The 19,079-nt window shown below is 39.0% G+C and overlaps 1 protein-coding gene across 10 annotated transcripts in view; it reads left to right on the plus strand.

Moving 5' to 3' along the window:
• The window catches only part of LRCH3 (leucine rich repeats and calponin homology domain containing 3), a 104,556-nt gene that overhangs the window by 32,948 nt on the left and 52,529 nt on the right, over positions 1-19,079 (plus strand). For all 10 annotated transcript variants that reach the window (XM_075068338.1, XM_075068335.1, XM_032777266.2 and 7 more), the window contains exons 2-6: positions 4,500-4,644; positions 8,879-9,005; positions 13,090-13,195; positions 13,341-13,477; positions 14,447-14,556. In XM_075068338.1, coding sequence (XP_074924439.1) covers positions 4,500-4,644; positions 8,879-9,005; positions 13,090-13,195; positions 13,341-13,477; positions 14,447-14,556 — 625 coding nt within the window. The remainder of the gene's footprint in view (positions 1-4,499; positions 4,645-8,878; positions 9,006-13,089; positions 13,196-13,340; positions 13,478-14,446; positions 14,557-19,079) is intronic.

The raw sequence follows: 19,079 nt of genomic DNA on the forward strand, positions 1-19,079 counted from the left end.
ACGTGTATGACCAGTCACTTCATTGTTCTTTATAACTCTTCTCTCCTATTTTTGCTAGAGCTGTTCTCTTCACGTAGGGATTTTGTTTTGTTAAATTGTTTCATAATAGGACTACTCTATTGCCTAAACTATTTATTGGTCTGATTGCTCCAGAGGGGAGAGGGTAGTTTTCAGAGGAATCGGCCAATTAGACTAATGATGCCACCATACAATTACAAAATTTCACTTAACTGACAAAGCTAAGGATGTGGGGACACTGAGCTGTTTGGATTACCTGGAATTTTAAATTAAGAGGTATTGTATATACACTTGTTGGGCCTTCATAATTAGCCAGTGAAACACTTCATTTGCAGTTTTCACATTCACAAATGGTCATTTTGATTATCTGCTATAACTTTTCTTCTGTCAGGTTCTTGAGGTGCTTTGTCCAATTAAGCAGTTCCTATTTTACAGTCATCTTGAACTCTTCTTGTGGCAGTGCCTTTCTCCCCTCGCAATATTTGATGTCTTTCTGCCCTTGCTGAGGCTCCTTCTGGACTTTCTGTAAAGCAAGCCTGGAGCAGAGGATGGCAAATTGGGGACTTCCATTTGAGTAAAACTGCTGCTGCCCCATTAACTAACCTTTAATTCATCAGGCCTTCTTTTGATGATTTAGAGTCCATACTTCTACCTCAACCCAATTATATTCTAAAGGTCTTGTAAAAAATAAATCCAGTTGATCAGATTTCTATTGAATTCCTACTGTGCTGAGACATGTAGAGTTGTAAAAGTTACACTAAATTTAGGCAAGCCTTTTTTGAAAAATGTGAAGCCTTTGCTTTACACATGCTTTGGTGGCTCTGTCATGCTGTGAACTAATTTACTAACTTTGAATGTATTTTGCAAGATTCCTTATTCTTCACACTTAATCATGCTTTTGCAATGACTTCTTCCTTCAGAAAATATGGAAACATAGTTCTTCAGAAAGTCAGTATTCTGTGTTGTTTATTCATATGCTTGTGATCTGAACCACAAATAAAGCCTGTTTTGATTTGTGTTTTAAATGCTGGTTAGTAAAATACAAATGCAACCAGAATAATCGAGACTTCTCATGTCAGTTGTCAAACTCATTCCATTGCTGCCTGGCCTCTTCTGCCAGAAAATATAACTTGTTAATTGAGAGCACTGTTTCCTTTTTTAAATGATTGGTTATTAAAATTTTCTTGACAGCACAGCTGTGTGAAGGAGAGAAGGAAATAAATGTGTGTTGGAAGGAGTTGAGTATGTGACTGAGATGATTACAGTGAGATTGGTAGCGATGGTGAGTTTGCCCAAGAAACATGAGCAAAGTCTTAAACCTTGTAGATTAGATTATGTTGATTTTGTAGTAATTATTTAAAGGGACTAGATTGGACATGAGCTATTTTAGGTCCTGGAATGAGTGGATATTTAAACAGGTATCATGTTTGTATTTCTTTTAATTATACTCTGCTCCTATTTCTTGTTTGAACTTTTTAGTAATTGCAGGCAACTTGACCTTCCTTTTCATGTGTTATGAATGCCATATGCTAAAGCATAACTGCACTGTGACAAGTTTGTGTATCTAAAACATTTGTAATGTAGTGCAGATTTTAGTGATTTCTAATAACATAATTGGCTACCCTCATTGCCCAGTTTATGAAATTTTTCTGTTGTGTTGAGATAGTTTTTCTCATGTTACATTTTTAATACAATATTGGAGCAGATGGGTTCCCAATGGGATGTAATAGTTTTGGGTAATACAGAGTATTATGTATCTGTAGCAGTTATATAGCTTTTGCCAAGTTTTCTTACTTGGTTGCTATCATTTTTCAAAAAGAAATGCTACCAAGAAGCAAACAAAATGTGGGAGAAAAGAACAAGAACTTTTGGAAAGGGAAATGTCTAGAGCAGGGGACCCCAAAATGTGGTACTTGTAATCATTGGTGGTAAGTGAGCTTGATGTTCCATCACTCATTTCACAGCAATTTTTAAGAAGGTTGTACGTGCACCAGTGAAGTTTGGGAGCTGCTGGGCTAGAGCATCACTGGGAGGGGTCTTATGCTGAGTCTGATTGCTTATGGCATAAAGACTTTTTGAAATTGTATGCTATGACTGCAGGAAGCATAGAGAAGTTTATTTGATTCCATTAGCATCTACAAATTCTTGAACATCTGAATTGTTCCAGGTGTTAAAGAGCGTGGTTAATCCAGGATGTATCCACTTGGGTACAGAGTCAACTATTTCAGGTGTGTTCAAGCTAATTCAGTCTGATTCTGAGGAATTTGAGCTATGAATTCTCTCACCCTTGGTAGCAGAACCATGGATGGAGAGAGTGATGGAAGGAGGAAAGGCAGGGACAAATAAGGAGACTTCCCTGCTTGAGTTTCAGCCTGGTTTTGAAGGGGCTGGAAAAGCTTTGAGCAACAACCTGTGAATTGGACCTGTTCTTCACTGTAGAGGTAGCTGTTCCATTATTGTCACTTCGCTTTGAGAAAGTAGGATGCCAACATCTCTTACTAGACAGCTGCTCAAGAATCCGTTTCTTGACTGAAAGAGTTATGTCAGTTATCACCCTGTATTGAATCTTCCAGCTGAGATGGGGGGGAAGGAGGAATGTTATTGATAAAGTTATATAGTAGTAATTCTCACTATAGCTGGAGTCTTCCAGTTTCGTAAACCGCAATCAATCTAACTTTAGTCCTGTATATGATGCAAACAGGGCGCTGGTTGCCTTGCTGGCTGATCTTTCTCATAATGGATAACCAGATGTCTTTGCAGATTATTTTAGATCTGTCAGCATGTTTTGATATAATTGAAGACAAAGTGTCATTGACATGTCTGCAGGAATGGATGGGGTTGCTAATTTGTGACTCCTGTCTTTCCTGACTTGTTTATCCCAAAGATTCATTTGCAAGCTTCTTCAGGGTTCTAGTTTGTTACCCCAGCTGCCCAGTGAGAGGCTGTTAGGGAGAGGCTTGTGGGGTGTGTGCTGCCTTTGGTGTGTGTGTGTGAGATACCCCTAGCTTTGTTTCAGTTTTATTGGACCGGGATGTGTATTTGAGTGATTCACTCAATGTCTAATCAAGATTAGATTTAATATGACTGATATCATAGCTCTCTGATATTCAACCTAGTTTAAACTAACATTATCCTTTTAGACTATGGGAGGCAGCCAAACGAAAGGGCAGCAGTTCTTCAGTCTCCTTTGATTATGTGAGTGTGTGTCTGCTATTTCTCACTTAAGTTCACAGCCTTGGTGTTTTAATTGTATATCCAGGTAGCAGATTTGTCATGACTTTTCTTTTTCTCCCATCCATGCATCATGAAGGCTGCAACATTTATATCCATTGTGGCCTTTGCTACAGTTAGCCATAATCATACCTTGAGATTGGATTACTGTAATGCACTCTGTATGACATTATACCTGAAGACCATTCTGAAACTTCAGCTTGCACAGAATGTAATGACACACTTAAATAGCAGTCCTTCCTTCAGAGGCAGGGGAAGAGGGGGCACTTTACTCCTGTACTCTGTGACCTGAATTGGCTTCCAGTTTTTCTGGGTATAATTCTAAGTGATGGTTTAGATGTATAAAACTCTAATTAGTTGGGTCCTGTCTACCTTAGAAGCCACCTCTCATCATAAGATATGCACAGTTGAGATAAGCAGAGGCACTCAGGCTCAACAACCTCCTGGTTCAGCCAGGAAAAATTCTGATGGCAGGGCATTTTCAGTAAGGGATGTCCCTCTACTTTGAAAGTGACCTTCATGACACATTGCAAGGCCTTTTTGATTTGCCAGTCTTTGAAGAACAGACTGCATTGTTGGGTGGGTTCTGTGAAGGTTAAAGAAATAGAAACTGTTGATCCTAATGTGGATAAAAAAGTTGCTATTGTTCAGTTTACCTTGTAAGCTTTGTGTTTGTTCTTTTAACTCTAATGCGACTAGGATGGGCATGTTTTATAATTCACAATGAATAAATAAAATGTTATTAAATTTGTTTTTTATCATGCACAATAATAGTTCGGGTTGACTAGAGAGTTCTGCTTTAGTAAATGTTTGCCCTTGTTTGGACATTGAAGAGGTGAAATGTCACACAGTTTGTTAAACAGGCAGCTTCTCTAAAGGAAATTAGGATTGACACCAAACAACCTCTCTTGCCTTTGGCAGTACATAGACATTATTGTTAAGAGTTAGGGTGTGTAAGGAAGCCATATGTTCTGGGCTCTGTCCTTTGGTCTTTATAAACACAAGATTTTCCTTTCACCCTTTTAAAACAAACAAACAAACAAACCCAGAAACTGTAACTACATGATTTGACATAATATACCTTTTATAGACTTGATGCTGCTGACCATTATTATTTTATATTTATAACACCCAGAATCTACAGAGTACTGTCCATACATACGAAGACCCAATCCCTGACCCAAAGAATTCAGTCAAAGGTCATTTGACGATTGTTTCTCTCTTCTTGTCTTTTTTTCCCCTCCCTTCAGATTTGTCACGGAACAGGCTCTCGGAACTTCCTGCAGAAGCTTGTCACTTTGTTTCCCTTGAGAGCCTTAACTTGTACCAGAACTGCATTCGTTACATCCCAGAGGCCATCCTGAACCTACAGTCTTTAACATTTCTAAATATCAGGTATCATCACATTTAAATCTTGATTTTAATATCCATTTTATAGACTCTAGCAACCTTTGGAGCATTAGAAGGTAACACAAATATAGTCTATAACCTGTGCGTCTTGGTATTGCATGCCATCAGATTCACCAGTCTGGACCAGTCTCTACCAATTACCTCAATGAGGAGACATCAGATAGTAATAATCTTAATTTTTGACACTTCTGGATTTGTGTTAACTACCTGAAATCTCCTTTTGCATGCTTGCTCCAAATCCTAGCAGCCATTGCTCCTTCTTTGTGATCTCAAACTTATCCCATCTGGCCAGTATTTGAGGGCATAAGAAAGATAAATTGCCGACTTGTCCTCATTAACTGGATTCCTTTTGCTGTCTCTCTCCAATTGATTTTTTCATGCAGGTCTGTAATGTGAAGGGATTTGTTTTTTGTTTTCTCTTCTTGCCTATGGGATCTTTAAATGACAGCTCTTGAGGTTCTGGATGATAAATTAACTTTTCTGGGTATTATAAGTAATGAAAGAAGAAAGATGATCTTGTAGACAAAGCATGGGATTGGAACTCAGGAGATCTGAATTCTTGTCCCGGCTCTACCACAGGCTTACTGTGCGATCTTGGGCAAGTCACTGCACCTTTGTGCCTCACTTTCCCCATCTATAAAATGGTGACATCTACCTCATAAGGGTATTGATTGATGAATGTTTACTGTAAAGTGCTTTGAGATTTTCTGGTGGAAAGTTCTATAGACATGAAAGGGCATTTATTATTATTAGCACTAGTGATACTAACACCAGCACCTGTTTATTACATGTTCTTCTTTCTCCTGTTGCTGTGTGAAAGACCCATGAAAATGGCTAACAGCCTGGCTGTGCAGGGGAAATGGTAAAAATAACTGTACTCAAAGTGTTGTAAAATTCTCAAAGTAAATAAGCTGAAAATGTACTAATTTTAGATATAGTAGGTTTTAAAAATATCTTTAGGTATAATTTGTTATTTTGCAATTGGCAAAGTCCCTTAAACTGGAGTTGCTGGCTTTTCTTTGCAGCTGAGGTGATGTTAATAGTCATACTTAATTTCCAATTATGGTCTGCTAGGATGTGAGGGCACTTGTAGGTCCATAATAAAATATTCTTGCTTCTTATTGATGACAGTTGGGTGTTGATGAACAATTGTGAATTGTGCAATAGTGCTAGTTTTAAATAAAACAGCAAAAATCACCCGTGGCTAGATTTTTCTAATCCTTTGGGACTTTTTCCTATTGGCTTTAGTTAGTATGTAACTCTTATTATTTCCTTGAGCTTCTGTGGTATAACCAAAAGTTCAAGCTAGGATGAGGAATGGGTCAGGTAAAGAAGTAGAAATGAGCTGCGGTTGAAGTAATGCAAACAGATTCTGACCCAAAATAAACACATCAGTTTTAGTGACTAAAGCCACGTAGAAAGCCTTTGAATAAGGTAGCTACCTGAGTAGCTGGGGGCCTCTGTTTTTTTAATCACTACATTAAAGCAAGCAACTTTAGCTCAGTTTACGTTGTTTATATCAAATCTTTGTGATCCTGTTTAGACTTAAGTTATCAAAGCAAAGGTCAATCGAGTGATTAAGCATTATTCAGAGAAATTGCGTCTTTGAGTTATATAATGTCAGAAAATGGATGTCTGAGTAGTTCTCCGTATGTGAAGACTTTTTATAAAAGATGTCTGTACATTTAGGTATTTTACAGTATATCTTGAATGCAAAAAAAAAAAAAATAGTTTCATGCTTGCTAGATTCCTAAAATAAAAGAAATGGACCAATGCTAATAAAAATGCTGTTTTAAGAGACTGTTTTGAAAATAAGATGTCTCAGACTGACATGGAGGAGATGACTAGCAATTGTACAAATTGCTCAGAATTTCTTTTTTCTAATGCTCGTCAGCATATGGAACAAATTGCTGAAGTCAGAGGAAGTAAGCAGTGTAAATCTACTCAAGATAGAGCTGGACAGTCTCTTTTTGTATGTCAATAAATAGAGAGCAAGGATAGAGCCAATAATTAAATATTTGACGCTGAGAGAAGTAAATGTTTCTTGGGTTTGTAAGTTACATTGAACAGATCAAGCATATTTCCTCTTTTAAAGCTGGTGTAATTCAGAAGTAGTTTAAATTGAATTAGCAATGAAAGCATAATATTGCTTTTTTCCTTTTGATGAAAAATGAACTACATTAGCAGTTTTTAACTTAAAAAATACTTAACTTTAAAAATAGTGGCCATTGACCATGTTTTAACTACATTTTAAATTGTGAATACCCACTACATGTGTATTTCAGAATGTAATCTATATTAGCTGTATATGCAATAAATTTTCTTGAATGCACAGTATTGATTGCACAGTATATTGTTTGTCTATGCACCTTAGGCATTGTGTAGGAGCACTTTTTTGTATTTAAATCAGTGATGTAAAATACACATCCAGGATTTATTGTCTAAAAATATCTGGTGCTATGAATTTCACTCATTCTTATTGGTTTCCTTTCTTGCTTTAAAAAGCAAAACCTTGCTCTTGTAAATAAGGGCCATTGCTCCTTGAATAACTAGATAAAGATAGCAAAGAGTCCTGTGGCATCTTATAGATTAACAAATGTATTGGAGCATCCCACGAAAGCTCATGCTCCAATACATCTGTTAGTGTATAAGGTGCCACAGGACTCTGCTGCCTTTACGGATCCAGACTAACACAGCTACCCCTCTGATACTAGATAAAGATAGGAAGTTATTGATAGTAAGCTGTGGGGTATGATGAGAAACTGACAAAGACAACCCAAAACTTAGTTTAATTCTAACTGTATGGAATCACTCTCTTGTGAAATAGAGACCAGTATTCTTTGGACAAAATCTAGAGATATTGGTTTAAAAGAGAGAAGACTGATTCATCTGTTAGCCTTTTAAGTGTCAACACTTATTAGCTGTCAAGAAGTGTCCCAAGAAAGAGAAATATTTAATTGCAACTTCTAATAAAGTACAGGGAAATTTCCTTTGAGTACATTGCACTGGTAGATTTTAAACAGTTTTTTTACAAAAAATAAATACATATGTCTATCTGTAATAAAATGTAATTTCCTGACCTGTAATATAAACGTGTTTTATCCTGTTATTGAAGTTCAACTGTATACTGCAGTCTGCATTATTAAAACCAATGTTTTAAGAGGTATGCAGAACCCCTGTTCACAAACTAGTAAAGATTTTAGTTAAGAAAAGAAAATGTTTGCCTTACATCTGGTGTTACCCCTTTGCCAATTAAATTTTGCTTATCTTTCTTTTTTGCTTTATGGTGTGCATTGTAGGAATAGGATATGAGTCAGAGATGGATTTCCTATTGCTGTGATCTTTAACAGGTGTATTTGAAATTATTATTCCATAGTACCAGCTAACATTAGTTCGTCTACTACTCAGGAGTAGAATTTTGTAGTGGAAAATTTAGACTCCATACACTAGAAGAACAATCCCACATTTTGATAAACTTGAGTTTAGTATCTTGTTAAAACCTCCTTAAGGTAACATTAACTTTTCCCTAGTTTTCCAGTCATTTTCCAGTCTGATTGCTTCCGTTTACAAATAAATCATACCATTCTCTTTTATAAACCAACCACTTCCTGTCTGATTCATTCACTGAGGTTGCAGTCCAGTTACATGACCTCATGTTTGCTTTGATGGTTATAAATTATGATGTGTCAAATACTGGATTGTAACATGTCCAAATTCATTGTGACAAGGATTTCTTAAATGCTTGTCACCATGATAATTGGCCCTATTACAAATTAAATAATGAAAACACACCCTTAAAATTTCTGCTGAGCAAGTAATATGCTCATTCTACCTTACGCTGTTCCCCACATGCTAATCCACAGTAAAAAAAAAAAAAAAATGGTGTCTGCATGATGCCTAAATATGGCCAGACTCTGAAAGAGGAAGTAAGCTCCAGGGCCTAAAAGCCTCCAAAAATGCCCTATCCTGCCATCCCTATGAGTAGTAGCAGATTCAGAGCTTCTGTTTACAACACATCTTGGTAAAGCAAAGGATAAGAAAGAAGTGTAAAGAAGAGACTGAGAAATACCAGCTCGCTTGTAAATGTGTCTCAAAACTGACATGATGCTTTTACATCCTGTCAAAATAGAGTATGTGATTTTGAGATTTTCTTATGTTGTGTTAAAATTGGTAAATGGTCTTTTCCCACATTCTGACTTTTTTTTTTCCTACCCAAAAGTCGAAACCAGCTTTCAACATTGCCAGTACACATGTGTAGTCTACCATTGAAAGTTTTGATAGCAAGTAATAATAAGTTGGTCTCACTACCTGAAGAAATTGGACAGCTCAGGCACCTGACAGAGCTTGTGAGTATATACTTATTGTTAATGATTGCTGTTCAGTCCTTAATTTATAAATGGTTTGCTCTAGTGGGTTTAAATTTCATTGAGATGAAATAACTTTATTCAACCGAGGGAGGAAGGATGGTCCAGTGATTAGGATACTAGCCCAGGACTCGTGAGACCAGGTTCAATTCCTTGATGTGCCACAGACTTCCTGTGTGGCTTTGGGCAAGTCTCTCTGTGCCTCAGTTCCCCATCTGTAACATGGGGATAATAGTACTGCCCTACTTCACTAGGGTGTTATGAGAGTAAATACAGTTTAAAGATTGTGAGGTGCTCAGATACAAGAGTAATGGGTTCCAGATAAATAACTCAGATAGAATCAGAATAGAACTTTGTTTAAACAAATACAGTGCTACTAAGACATTCACATTAATTTATCATATATTCTGCGTTCCAGCTAAAAGTTCCGCATGGCTCCCTGCCATACACATATTATCCTATAAGTAGAGTATACAGTACTGTATTAACTAGAGTCTGATGTCCCAGGATCTCGCCATATCTGGCAGAGACAGTTGCAAGTGGTGATATATATGACATTATTTGTTCATAGAGTGTAAGGCCGGAAGGGACCAATGGATCATCTGGTCTGACCTGCTGTGTATCACAGACTATTGATTTTTGCCCAGTTACCCCTGTGTTGAGCCCAGTAACTTGGGTTAGACTAAAGCTTTTAGTCCTCAGGAGACTAACTAACTGTTGTGTATCAGAGGGGTAGCCGTGTTAGTCTGGATCTGTGAAAGCAGCAGAGAATCCTGTGGCACCTTATAGACTAACAGACGTTTTGGAGCGTGAGCTTTCGTGGGTGAATACCCATTTCGTCAGACGCAGGTAGTGGAAATTTCCAGGGGTAGGTATATATATGCTAGCAAGCAAGCTAGAGATAACGAGGTTAGTTCAATCAGGGAGGATGGGGCCCTGTTCTAGCAGTAGAGGTGTGAAAACCAAGGGAGGAGAAACTGGTTCTGTAATTGGCAAGCCATTCACAGTCTTTGTTTAGTCCAGAGCTGATGGTGTCAAATTTGCAAATGAACTGAAGCTCAGCAGTTTCTCTTTGCAGTCTGGTCCTGACTGTTGACAGTCCTGACTGTTGTGTGCCACTGGCAGAGAACAGGAGAGAGTGAAGTGCCACCAATGCCCCTGCAGTCTCAGCGAATTGGTTAAGTGGGATATACCCAAATGATCCTAGTAGGTAATCTATGCTCCACGTTGCAGAGAGAGGCAAAAAAACCTCAAAGGTCCTTCCTAATCTGACCAGGGAAAAATTACTTCCCAACTCCAAATCTGGTGATCAGATACCACCTTAGAGCACTGGTCCACCACCTCCGGCATCGTATCTCCAGCTAAGGTCAATTCCTAATGCTTCACAGAGGGGTGGGGAAAAATATAGAATACAAATGGTCAGTTGTTCATTGGGGAAAAAATTTCTTCCTGACCCCTGCAGCAGCCCTCTGAAGCATGAGATTTGATTATCTTAAGGCAGAGCTGCAAGTGTTATGGGCATGTTGAGTGCAATGCAGAACTGTTCTCTCCATGGCCCATCAAGGGGAGGGAATGAACAGGGGGATTCATAGACTCTAAGGCCAGAAGGGACCACTATGACTGTCCAGCCTGACACACCATCCCTCCAGAAACTGGATTAAAGCATTTATTTTAGATAGATACTGGATATCATGGTAAACACTCCAAGTGATGGTGAGTCCACCCCCACCCCTGGTAAGATGTTCCAGTGTTTAATTATCCTCATTGCTAGGAAATTCCATCTTATTTTAAGATTGTGGTTGTCTAACTTCAGCATCCAGCAATTGGATCTTGTTATGGCCTGGTCTGCAAGGCTGAAAATCCCCCACTATTAGATAACTTTTCCATGTAAAATTCCTGGACACAGTGGTCAGGTCACCTCTCAGCCTTCTCTTCAATAAACTGAATAGATTAACTCTCGTAAGATTCACATCATAAGATTTATTTTTCAGTCCCAGAATGATTTTTGTCACACCCTTTCAGACTCTCTCCATTATTTCCGCATCCATCTTGAAGTGTGGACACCAGAACTGGACACAGTATTCCAGTATTTGTAATGAATGCAAGCTCTAGCTAGAAATGTTGCTCTGATACATTGAAGTTCTATTTAACTTCATTTTCCAGCTGTCCTAGAGATGATCTGGAGTAGCTCACTCACTTCTGTAGCTTTAGCAGCCTTTGCCCAATTACAACAGTCAGACACGGCTGTTGGATGTCAGTTGTGAGGAACAGCCTAGCCCTCTGAGGTACACTGACATGGACATCAGTTTTCATGAACGTCTACTGGATGAGCTTTACCTGACACATTAGGCTTGAAATTGGAGTTTTATTTCTCCTAGCCTCCCCTGCCCCAGCAAGACTTATTTTGAGGGAGTCTTTATTTGCCTTGACGTCCTGATCTTAGGGAGTGATATTTTATAGAGGTAGCCATGCCACCAACTACCCCTCCTGAGACATGTCGCCAGTTGGTCTGCAATGGATTATTGAATATTTGCAGGTGTCCTGCATATCTGCAGGATGTTCCACTTATCTGCCACCCAGGGATATTCTTGGTGGGAATTAGTTGCGCCTATACAGATAGCTATCTTATTATTTTTTAAAATATTTTAGTTTTTTCAGCGTGTTTATGAACTTGTGGATTTAAAAAGCAACCTAGACAACTTGACATGTTAGTGACAATTGCAATAGAATCTTGATAAGTGTGTAACTCATATTTGGGAATGGCACAGAATTACAAAAGTACAACTCTACCCTGATATAACGCTGTCCTCGGGAGCTAAAAAAATCTTACCGCGTTATAAGTGAAACTGCGTTATATCGAACTTGCTTTGATCCGCAGGAGTACGCAGCCTGGCCTCCCCAAGCCCTGCTTTACTGTGTTATATCCGAATTTGTGTTATATTGGGTCACGTTATATCGGGGTACCGGTGTTACCTGTAATCTTTATTGGGAGAGACAAGGAAGGCAAGGTAATATCTTTTATTGGACCAGCTTCTGTTGGTAGAAGGACAAGTTTTTGAGCTTCACAGAGCTCTTCTTCATGCCTGGAGAAAGTAAGCAGAGTATCTGAGCCAAATACAAGGTGGGACAGATTGTTAAGCATAAGGGATTCACATATGAACGTTTCAGTCCTAGAAGCATATATTCTTTAATGACATACTCCGAGTATTCCTTGAGTGTGTGTACATTTGAGATTTGTTTTTAAAGCTTGGCATTCAATAAAAGACAAATAGTGAGAAGTGATGTCCACTGGTAGAGCTAAGGGCTACACCATATAACTCTACTAGGGCTTCTTACTTTGTTCCCTGCCTGCCTGCTGCATATGTCTGCTAATGCCCAGGTGCATGTGAGGTTAATATAATTTTTGGGTGAGTTATTTAGTCTGGGCTGTCTTTTGTATGGGCAATGTAATATGTATTTTATCCTTTTGTGTGATCTAAATGTTGTTGTAACATTGCCTAGAGATTTTGAGGATAGGCCCTTGAAAATATCCAGATCAAGTACGTGACAGGCAGTGCGTTTCTCCAGGCTCTCCCGCTTCAGAGTCTGTGGAGGAATGGGAAATGGGCAATCTGTGGAGGAAATTTATGCTAACATGCTAGTTTGCTAACTTAATATACATGTAAATATCATTATGCCTTCACTTTTTCCATAATATATAACTTGCCTAAAGAGCTTTTATGTTCTAGTGTCATTTCTCCTGGGTTTGTTCTTTTCTTTGCTCTGCTGTTGTTGGGAGACTGAAAAAAATTACTTTGTGCCTCTGTTTCCCCATCTGTAAAATGGGGATAATTAATACTTTGTCACAATGCTGAAACTTAATGAATGTTAGTAAAGCACTTTGACAATCTTAGGTGTCATAGAAGTGTTTATTTTTGTCAAGTTTATAAATAGAATGCTGCCTGTCAGAGTTAATGTACATATACCTACAAAACCAGAAGGCAGGAATTGCTTATTAGCATTGGGATTTATTTAAACAGGCTGACAGTATCAAAACAGTGGCTCACTTTGTAGTTTTGTATTGCAGGATGTGAGTTGTAATGAAATACAGACAATACCTCCACAGATTGGCAGTCTGGAGTCTTTGCGTGACCTGAACATCAGGAGAAATCATTTGGTGCATTTACCTGAAGGTGAGGTCAGCAGATAAGTCTGTCATATTTAACAACCGAGATTTTTGATACTTTCATTCTTTTTAAAGCTTCTTTTCCTAAGAGCTAGTAGTAAGCATGCTGTTTATAATAGCTACTAGATTGAATGTTTGTTTTCTATCTCCAGAGCTTGCAGAATTGCCTTTGATTCGATTAGATTTTTCCTGCAATAAAATCACAACAATTCCTGTTTGTTATCGGAACCTCAGGCATCTTCAGACAATCACACTAGATAACAACCCTCTACAGTCACCCCCTGCACAGGTGAATTAAAGTTTGAAATTAGAATGTCTGCTATTTTGACTGGAGGATGTAAAGTGAGATTAGAAACTGAATGGTTAAAACTTTCTTTTAGGAACAATTAAGATTTTAAAGAACCTGTGTTTCTCTAGAGACCTTAAAGGAACCCGTGGCGGAAATACTCTTCCACTTCCTTAATTTAGTTCTCCTACTGGTAGTAGGTATGTGGTTACTGCAGGAATTCCTTCGTTTGCCTGTTGAATAAAATTCTCATTGTACAGTATAAGTAAAATAAGCAAGTGGCTCTCGAGTGGAGTAAGCTTTGGAGGTGAGGAAGAGCTATGAACAAAAAACATTTTTGAGCCATTCTACTGTTGAAATAGTGAACTGGGAACCTAAAAGTGCAATGCATTTTCATTCATTTTACAGCAGCCTGCAGGCTAAATACAATGTGGTCAGTGGCTGACTTCATCTTTAATATGTATGTATAGCCCTGGGGAATGACCTGCTTCCTCTGAATCAGAGTGGGAAGTGCTGTGACCTATAGTTTCCATAGATTCTGCCTCCATATTGAAGATGAAGAGAGTTAGAATTGGCTTCACTTGATTCAATTAGGCCTGGCTCTTGGCAGCTAGTCTGGGCAAGGTTTGGATGCCTCTGCTGTAGTTCCAGGTTTTACCCCTTACAAATACATATAGCTCTTTGTTCACATAGAAGATCATTGACATGATAAACCCTTATGAGCAAGCTTACAGAAAGGGCTCCACACAGTTCAGATGTTTTTGGAAAAAGCTTCCATTTTTTTTTATTATACATATGTTCTGTGACACTTCAATATGATGGTTTGTTTGTAATGGGAGAAGGTTTCAAAAGTGGATGAAGAGCTTTAAGGATGCTGTAAGGATGTTATAAGGTCACAGTAGCTAGTTAATGTCTGTACAGTGCTTTGATGAAATAAAGTGCTAAATATGTTTATGGATTTCTTTTTTGTAGATATGCATAAAAGGAAAAATCCACATATTTAAATATCTGAACATAGAAGCGTGCAAGATAGCTCCAGACTTGCCTGATTATGATAGGAGGCCCATGGGATTTGGCTCTTGGTAAGTTTGTGCATATTCTGTTTGATGTGGATTGGGGAAAACTTGTCTACTCTCCTGAATTCAGAAGAGGCAGAAACTAGATCCACTGATTGTTGGTTAGTGTACATTTCACCAACGATAGTGGCCTTAAAGAACATTGTGGTTGTGTCACCCTGTGAGCTGCTCTAGCAGGAGTCCAAGCAAGACAGTTTAGAAGGAAAAATAAAGTAATATCACTGTTCAGCCAGTGCTAAAGGGCACACCCTCTCGAGGAAAAAAAAAAAGTTTGGTGTCTTCAGGCTATGATAGAAGGAAGTTCTATTTTTAAGACATTAATCTATGTTTTTACTTAAAATCTTAGGGTTTTTCCAGTATCTACTATAGTCTAACATTGTTGTGATTTTTAATCTTTTGTACAGGATTGTATAATTGTGCTGCTGTAACTACAGGTATAAGTGCTGATCTCACCCCATTAGTAAACTTTTATTTTTGGCAGGCTTTCATTTGGCACAAATGTTTAATACAGTAACACAGGTATTAGAATGGTCAACCACATCAGCTTCTAAATTAAGATGTCTAGGGAAAAGTAGGAATACACTATATATTTATACTACACATTTAAGAGAAAAGCAAAGTAATGAGGCAGGAGACTAGCTGGAAGAAAAATAATATATTCTCAGTGATCATACAAACTAAGACCGAGCCAGAGGGAATATAGATCTGTAACGTGCACCATGGGCTGAACACGATTCGTGAATAAAACAAATAAGCCAGTGCAGTTGTACCAAAGATCTATGAAGGAGAATTTATGCCAAGAGGCAGCTCCTCATCAAGTTTAGAATCCACATTTGATAAGCACCTTTCCAGATGGGGTCAACATGAATACCTTCTGAAATTCACTTGTCTCTTTAGAGTGTAATCTCTTTGGGACAGGGACCCACCCCTAGCATAATCAGGTGCTATTTGAGACAGACAAAGTTGTGGCATATAAATCAGAGTATGTGATTCTAGCCTGTATGTGAGGCAGGTGAGGCAGCATTTGGAATACTGTTCAGATTAAAGTTATTTAGGTCTCCTGTTAGCAAAATTTATAATGCTGTCTTAGTTTCTTATTATAATGAAGTGCATATTGCAAAAAACAAGCTGATACAGGGATCTAAGGAACATCTGTATTCAGAAAGGCTAAGGAAATTAGGGCACCCTTATTGTGACATAAATTGCCCATTCCAACCAACTGTATCTAAAGCTATTGATCTCCAGTGTAGTTTATTTTTTTTTGAAAAGCATAAAATCGATAAGTAGAGATGTGTTTACTGAAAAGATTTTCATTTCATGTAATGAAAGAATTTACATATTTTACCATTACACTCAGTACCAACATAAAAGCTTGGGCAGAACCCATTCAGGATGCTTCCTCCAGATGATCAATTTCACTTCAAGCTTGTGTGGACTGGCTTGCTTTTGTCCATGTCTCCATCCCTGCCAGGCACCATGAAAGTAGATATATCTGAAGTGGATAAGAGAGATGGCATAGAACTCTTTGCTGCTCATGTGCTGATTATATCGCTTACCGGCACGGGCGGCTCTAGCTGTTTTGCTCTCCCAAGCACAGCAGGCAGGCTGCTTTCGGCGGTGTGCCTGCGAGAGGTCCCTGGTCTCGCAGATTTGGCGGCATGCCTGCGGGAGGTCTGCCGGTCCCACGGTTCGGCGTACCCACCGCCAAATTGCCCCGAATCCGCAGGACCGACAGACCTCCCACAGGCATGCTGCCAAATCCGCGGGACCGGGGACCTCCCACAGGCGTGCCCTTGCAAGGACCGGCAGGACGCCCTCCGCGGCTTGCCGTCCCAGGCACACGCTTGGCGCACTGGTGGCTGGAGGGGCCGCTGCTTACAAGTCTCTTTTAGTGGCTTCCGCAGTGGCTTCACATGCAAATTGAGCAAATATGTGTGGAAGAGACTAGATTTCTGCAGGAATCCACATAAAGGAGCCAATGGAGGAGATGAGCTGCTGCCCAAAATCAGAATTTCTTCTAGAATTTCTGAGATGAAAGAACAGAACAACTCATGCACAGTATAGTGTACTCCAGTTAATGCCCATAAGCCAGTCAACAGAGCCTTTGGTCAATGATATCAAAGACTACTGACAGAACTAAAACTAATCAGCATATATACCTGACCTTTGTCTTTTGCTCTGTGGAGGTTATATAATGATCCTGGGCAATTTGAAAAAGAATGGAATTAAACCTGAGTTGATGTAAAGCTGGTTTTAAAACTAGTGTGACAGTTACCAAGCTAGCTGCACCGCAGTCCTTTCTCGGAGCCTCACTGAGTGCACCCCAACAGGTGTCAGGCCTTGTGGCTTTACCCCTGCTGGGGTGGACTTCGTTGAAAGTGTGTGCCTGTGGCTGTCTTATCTCTTAGGCTATGTGTGCACTGCAGCTGGGAGGTATAATTCCCAGCTCGGGTATACTTACATGTGCTAGCTCTGCTTAAACTAGCATGCTAATAATAGCAGTGTGGCTGCATGGGCAGCTGCTTGGATTAACTGCCTGAGTATGTACCTAAGATTTAGAGGGATTGTACCCAGGCAACTAGACAGGAGAAAATTTTGGCTTCTTTAGATATAAATATTTCTAATTGAGAATTTTGCTGCTGGCCCACACTGCTCTTTTTTTTATTTTTTGGACTCATGTAAAGTTATCCTAAACACAATACTAGTGCCCTCTCCTGTGTTTTACCCAGTTTGTAAAACTATTGCTTTATTTAATTGTTACTACCATTTTCAATAGAGAACTGGTTCCCAGCCTTTCAGACGATTGTATCAGTTTACCAGAATAAGACATTGACTGTACCGATCAGTGTCTGTAGACTCCTGTTAAGTTATGTGACCTTTAACCTTTGGGCTGTTCCAGACCAATCTCTTAGCTGTGAGACTGAAATGTGGAGTGCTCAAGCTCAACATTGGATCATGCATGACTGAATGGAAAGGAGGCAGCAGCAGTGCCTCACAGGGGCCTAGCACTAGGTTCAATGTTGAGGTAGGGAGGGTAAGTCTGGGATGCGAGACATAAAAGTTTGAAGTACTGGTACATGGATCACTGGAGTAGGAATCATTTGTATTGATTAAGTTTTGAAAGACTTTGGTAGTTCTATTCCGTGACTAGAAAGGAGATTGACATATATGCATGTATTACACTGTGACTTCAGAACTCTGGCTGGGAGTGATCATCTCTTCATGTCAGTGGCACATCTTATTCCCCTTATTTTTATGGATACGTTTATTTTAATTACAAAAGGTACTTTAGACACTGCATTTCAAAGTGATTATTGCACGTCTCAGGTGGTTAGCTACTCTACCTTCAGCTTCATGCATTATGCATTGGAACCCAAGCATGCTTTAAAAATGTACTGCCCACTGTCTTATTACTTGATTATTGCTGCTCGCAGCCAGCTAGTCAGTGAGAATTGGATCTGCAGTCCTTGCTGATTTCTTAAAGGCTGTTGTCTCTAATAAACGTATAAAACCCTGAGCAGTCATTAACCCTCTGTTTTCAGTTTTTTCTGAAAGTCCTGGAGACAGGCTGTATCTTTCAAATTCAGAAGGAGGGGAAAGCGTGGGAACTGTGAACTGTAACTGTGAATTTCTGAGTTACTAGACAGTCTCAGTAATGAAGTATTTTTCAAAAGCTGCAATTGAATAGGAGGGATAGAATATGGAGAAAATAGAATCAAACAGTATTTTTCTTTTTGGATTAAAACTATTGAATTTTGATCTTCAATTTTAAGTGCGTGTTCAGTACAAAATTGGTTTCTCTTTAGATTCTCAGGATACTTGATGTAGTCATGATTAAAATGGAATTATTGTAATGTGTCATGTGGGAACCAGTTTTTCATTTTATTTCTCCTTTTATAATTCCAAAAAAACAGTGGTTTTGATCCAGTATTTAGGTGTTGTGAATTATTGGCTTAAATGTGGTCACTATGTAGACTAGTATCAGAGGGGTAGCCGTGTTAGTCTGGATCTGTAAAAGTAGCAGAGAATCCTGTGGCACCTTATAGACTAACAGATGTTTTGGAGCATGAGCTTTCGTGGGTGAATACCCACTTCGTCAGATGCATGTAGTGGAAGTTTCCAGAGGCAGGTATATATATGCTAGCAAGCAAACTAGAGATAACGAGGTTAGTTCAATCAGGGACGATGAGGTCCTGTTCTAGCAGTAGAGGTGTGAAAACCAAGAGAGGAGAAACTGGTTCTGTAGCTGGCAAGCCATTCACAATCTTTGTTCAATCGTGAGCTGATGGTGTCAAATTTGCAGATGAACTGAAGCTCAGCAGTCTCTCTTTGAAGTCTGGTCCTGAAGTTTTTTTGCTGCAGGATGGCCACTTTAAGGTCTGCTGTGTGTGACCAGGGAGGTTGAAGTGCTCTCCTACAGGTTTTTGTATATTGCCATTCCTAATACCTGATTTGTGTCCATTTATCCTTTTCTGTAGAGACTGTTACATGTGCTACCTGAAGTTTTCTTTCCCCAGCTGGTCTTTAAT

Source organism: Chelonoidis abingdonii, chromosome 8 (genome assembly GCF_003597395.2).
Source record: "Chelonoidis abingdonii isolate Lonesome George chromosome 8, CheloAbing_2.0, whole genome shotgun sequence".
In the NCBI taxonomy this organism is placed as follows: Eukaryota; Metazoa; Chordata; order Testudines; family Testudinidae; genus Chelonoidis; species Chelonoidis abingdonii.